The sequence below is a fragment of the Crocodylus porosus genome, unplaced genomic scaffold (assembly GCF_001723895.1).
Source record: "Crocodylus porosus isolate Cpor-Errol unplaced genomic scaffold, CroPor_comp1, whole genome shotgun sequence".
In the NCBI taxonomy this organism is placed as follows: Eukaryota; Metazoa; Chordata; order Crocodylia; family Crocodylidae; genus Crocodylus; species Crocodylus porosus.
Window position 1 is genome coordinate 16,984,497 of NW_017728932.1, and position 4,198 is coordinate 16,988,694.

At 74.1% G+C, this 4,198-nt stretch overlaps 1 protein-coding gene across 15 annotated transcripts in view; it reads left to right on the top strand.

Moving 5' to 3' along the window:
- MYO18A (myosin XVIIIA) overlaps window positions 1-4,198 on the top strand; it is a 40,746-nt gene that overhangs the window by 9,428 nt on the left and 27,120 nt on the right. For 6 of the 15 annotated variants that reach the window (XM_019545798.1, XM_019545801.1, XM_019545800.1 and 3 more), the window contains exon 2: window positions 3,517-3,639. The exons of 7 other annotated variants lie outside the window; for them this stretch is intronic. In XM_019545798.1, the coding sequence (XP_019401343.1) occupies window positions 3,517-3,639 (123 nt within the window). The remainder of the gene's footprint in view (window positions 1-3,516; window positions 3,640-4,198) is intronic. 2 more of the 15 variants (XM_019545802.1, XM_019545803.1) reach the window with 1 other exon arrangement.

Sequence of the window (4,198 nt, forward strand, 5' to 3'; positions counted from 1 at the left end):
CGGCGCAGGCTGCAGCCGCAGGGCTGGGCGGGCGCAGCGGACCCGCTCCTCGCGGCCGGGAGGGACCCGAGGTGGGTCCGGCGGGCTGGGGGGATGGAGGAAGCGGTGAGCCCTGCAGCGTCCCCCTCCCGCACGGCGCCGGCTGGCAGGCGAAGGGTGCGCTCCCGGCAGCTCGCTGCAGCGTTTCCCGGGCCGGCTGCTGCACTGCAGTCCGGCCGGAGGCTGCGTGCGCCTGGGAGCGTCTCCCCCGGCGGCCGGAGCGTGGGGGGCTGCAGTCCTGGTCCTCGCCTGGGCTGCGGTGCCCCCCGCCAGGCAAGGTTAACCCCTCATAGCCCACCCTTCCTGCTCCAGTCCCTTGAGCCAATTCCCGGGCGCTGGGGGGGCCTGCCCCGAGGAGACGAGCTCAGCTTTGCCCTTGCGCTCTGGGGGGAAAGGGGCTGCGGCGCACGGCGCCAGGAGGCCTGGCTCCGTGCCCCCCTCCCCTCCTCTGCGCTGCTGGCTGTGGGGCCTGCTCTGCTGGGCGCTGGCACGAGGCTTCCTGGGTGCACCCGGGTCCTGCGGGCAGCGTCCGTGCGTGCGACGCGCCTGCTCTCACGGGCTCGTCCTGCAGGCTGGTCTGGGCAGCACTGGTGCAGCCTCCGAGCCAGCTAGTCCTGGTCCGGGGGCGCCCTGAGCACCCGCACGGGGCTGTGGGCAGGGGCACGAGAGTCCCGCGATGGGCTGGGGTGTGTGCACTGCGGAGGACGCAGCCTCCGGTAATGCGAGCGCGTGTGTTTGCCACCGTAGCCAGAAAACCCGAGCGCGGAGGAGGCGGCGGCCCCCCAGAGCCCGGAGCCACCGGCGAGCCCGGAGCCCCTGCTGAACGGTGATAGCCGGGCACCCCCTGCCCGGGCTGTGAACGGGCTGGAGGGCACGGGGGCGGGCACGCCGGCTCAGCCTGAGCCCGAGGCTGAGGATGGCTCGGGGCTGTCCCGGAAGAAAGTGGTGCGGGTGGTCCGCAAGGTGGTCCGCAAAGTGCTGCCTGGGGAAGAGCCCGGGAGGCCCAAGGAGCCGGCGCGAGACGCCAGGTCTCCGGAGCCGGCCTCGCCTGCCGGCAAGGAGAAAGCAGCACCGCGAGTGGCATCCCCGGCGCCCTCCCCGAAACCGGAGCCCAAGGATGAGCTCTCCATGGGCCTCAGGAGCCTCATGTCGAGGGCCAAAACCAAGGACCACCGGTCTCAGCCCCAGCTGGGAGGGAGGAAGGGCGAGCAGAGGCCTCCGGAGCCCCCGGCAGCCCCGGGGGGCAACGACCCCAAGAAGCCGGGTCCCCGGGCGCCTGTGGAGGAAGAGAAGCGACCGGGGGCCAAGAGGAAGCTGGAGCCAAAGGGGCCGCCGGCCGGGGCCGGAGCGGAGCCCCCAAAACCTGCAGCTCGGCGGCTGGGCGCCCTCGACAAAGCCCAGGTACCCGCGAGCACCAGTGCCGCGAAGAGCACGTGTGTGGGGCCTTGGCCCGTGGCTAACCCTGCCCGGAGCTCGGCACGTGCGCCCGGGCACCGGCTCTGTGTGTGTGTGTGCGTGCGTGTGCACGGGGGTCTGGGCACGCGTGGGTCTCGGGGGGCAGCGCACGGCTTTCCTAACCACAGCACGCGCCCTGCTCGGTTTGGTTTGGTTTGGTGCTCGCTGCGCCTGGGGGACGAGGCACGCCGGAGCGGTGCCCGGGACACGCCGCGGCCTCGCCCCAAGCTCCGGGACTGTCTGGGGAGCAGCGTGAGCTGCAGGGCTAGCAGCCGTGGGGCCCAGCCCCCCTATCGGCCTCCAGCCTTCCTTTCCAGGCTGCGGGGGCCGGCAGTGCCCCAGGCTGTGGCAGGTGCCCGCTCCGTGCACAGGGGTCCGTGGGTTGTACATGCCAGCACGTGTCCTGCACGCCCTCCCGACCCTTTGTGGCCAACCCCGTGTGTCTGAAGGGCGTGCTGGCGTGGCCTGTGTGCGGGGGCACCCGGGGCCTCGTTGGCTGCCTCCTTGCTGAGCCTGGCAAGGAGACGGGCCCGAGCCTGTGCCCCTGCGTCTGACCCGGTGCCGCGGCGCGGTCCCAGCCGGCGCAGGAACTGCGCAGAGCTGCGGGGAGCTGCCCCAGGCGTGTGGTGGGGGTCCCGGGTGGCGTCCCCTGGGCCCGGGCTAGCCGGGCAGTTGTGCCAGCTGGGGTCGGGCCCGGGGGCTGTGACTTCGGCGGCTGTTGGGCCGTGCCGGCTCCGCTCGGAAGGGCTGTTTCAGCGCCGTGGGCAGGGAGGGAGTCGGCAAAGGGGGCCGTGGCTTCTCCAGCAGGCGTTGGTTGCCCGTGTGCCCAGAGCCGTGTCCGCAGCCAAATATCCCGGATGTTTGGCAGGGTCTGTGCCCGCGTCGCGGGGGCTGCTTGTGCGTGCGTGCCCCGGGGCCTGTCCTGCACGGCGCGTGCCCCGCTCCCAGCCCGGTGCGGGGCTGGAGCTGTGCTGCCAGCTTGCAGCACCCCCGCTCCTCCCCGGGGGGCCCCGGGCCGCGTCCCCCACCGTCAGCAGCTCCGCCGGGAAGCAGGGGCTCCGCCGAGTCCCAGCCCGGGGTCCTTGCCGGCTCGCTGCCCCCCGGCAGCTCCTGCGCTGAGCGGGTCCAAGGAGCGCGTGCCCTGGCCCCTCTCCATGCCACAGCCGGCACCGGGGCAACACTGATGCTGCTTTGCCCCCCAGGCTGCTGCCGTGCCCCCGAGCCCGCCGGAGGAGGCGCACCGGAGGCTGGAGAGGATCTTCACAGCTTCTGTAATTGGCTCTGTTCCTTGCACGCCACTCCTGCCCCCCCGCACGCGTGTGTGCTGCCCCGGCCCCAATGGCGCGTGCGTGTGCAAGGCTCTCCCACCTGGCTGTGCCTTCTCCCTGCGGCCCTGGGGGTAGGGTCCGTCCTTGCCCCCATCGCGGCCTGGACCTGCTGCTGCACCGTGCCTGCCTGCGCGGAGGCTGCTTTGCCCACAGAGCCCATCCCCGTGGGCGCTGGGCACCCCACGCCCTGGCGCTGCTGGCCCAGTCCTGCTCGGGCGCTGGAGGTGCCTGGCACCGCGGCTCCCTGCTGCTTGCGCTGCAGGACGGGCGACTGGCCCAGGAGCAAGGCGGGGGCGGGAGAGCTGCGGGTTCCCAGGGGCCGGCTCCCTGCACCTGTCCCTGGCGGTCAGCAGGAAGGCAGGACCGTGGCCAGAGTCTGCGGCCCGCCGTGTCCGGCGCGTCACGGCCCCAGTGCCTTGGGGAGCCTGCCACCCCCTGCTCCGAGCGGGGTGCTGGGCCGGCTCCGGGGGTCCCGCGGGGGCCTGTGAGGTGCCCCCGTCCACAGGGCAGGGGTGTGCCGGTGCCTAAAGCCTCTGGGCCTGCTGGCGGGAGCCGCGGTCGTGCCTCAGGGAGGGGCAGGACTGCCCCGGCCTCGCTGTGTGCCGGCGCCTGGGCTCCGCGACGCGCGTCCGCGGCCTCCGCGCCGTCTCACCCTCTCTTCTCGTTTCTCTCCTCCTTGCCTTGCTGCCGTTAGCTGGACCCCGCGCCCTCGGCCTCGGCACCGAGCCAGGTACTGTACCCCCGGCCGCCGGGGGACCTGCCGCCGGCTCCCGTCGGCCTCTGGGCTGGTGTCTGTGCACGCGCCTCGTGCTGGAGTGTAAGGCTTCCCCCGCCGCCCTCGCCATCCGCTACGTCCGTGGCGCTTGCGCTGGCCGCCCCGGGTCACGCCCCGCGGCAGGGGAGGGCGCGGGGCCGCTGGCTTGCTGCCCTCCGGGGCTGCTCTGGCCCCAGGCGGGGGCCGCGGCAGCTGCCCCGTGCCCCCTGGACCCCAGGGGCCTCGTCCTGGAGCCAGAGCTGGAGGAGAAGGAGCCTCGTGGAGCTGGGGGGCCCTGAGTTTTGCAGGGGCTGCGCACAGAGCGTGCGGGCAGCGGGGCCCAGCTCTCCCACCAGGCTGGGGCCCTGGTCAGGGTGGATCCAGCATGCGCCAGCAGCGTTCGGGGCCGATCGCGCTCACCCCCATCCCTCCAGCCTGGGGGCCGGCCGGTCGCCCGGCGCGGCAGGCTGGCGCGTCCGTGGGTGGCACTGCCTGGGTTGTCCCCTCCGAGTGCCAGGGCCCAAAGCCCCTACGCCTCCTGGCTGCCCGCCCCAAGGTGCCCTCCCAGCGTGCAGCCGGCGCGCCGGGACGGCTGTGCGCGTGGACGCGGCGCGGACGTCCC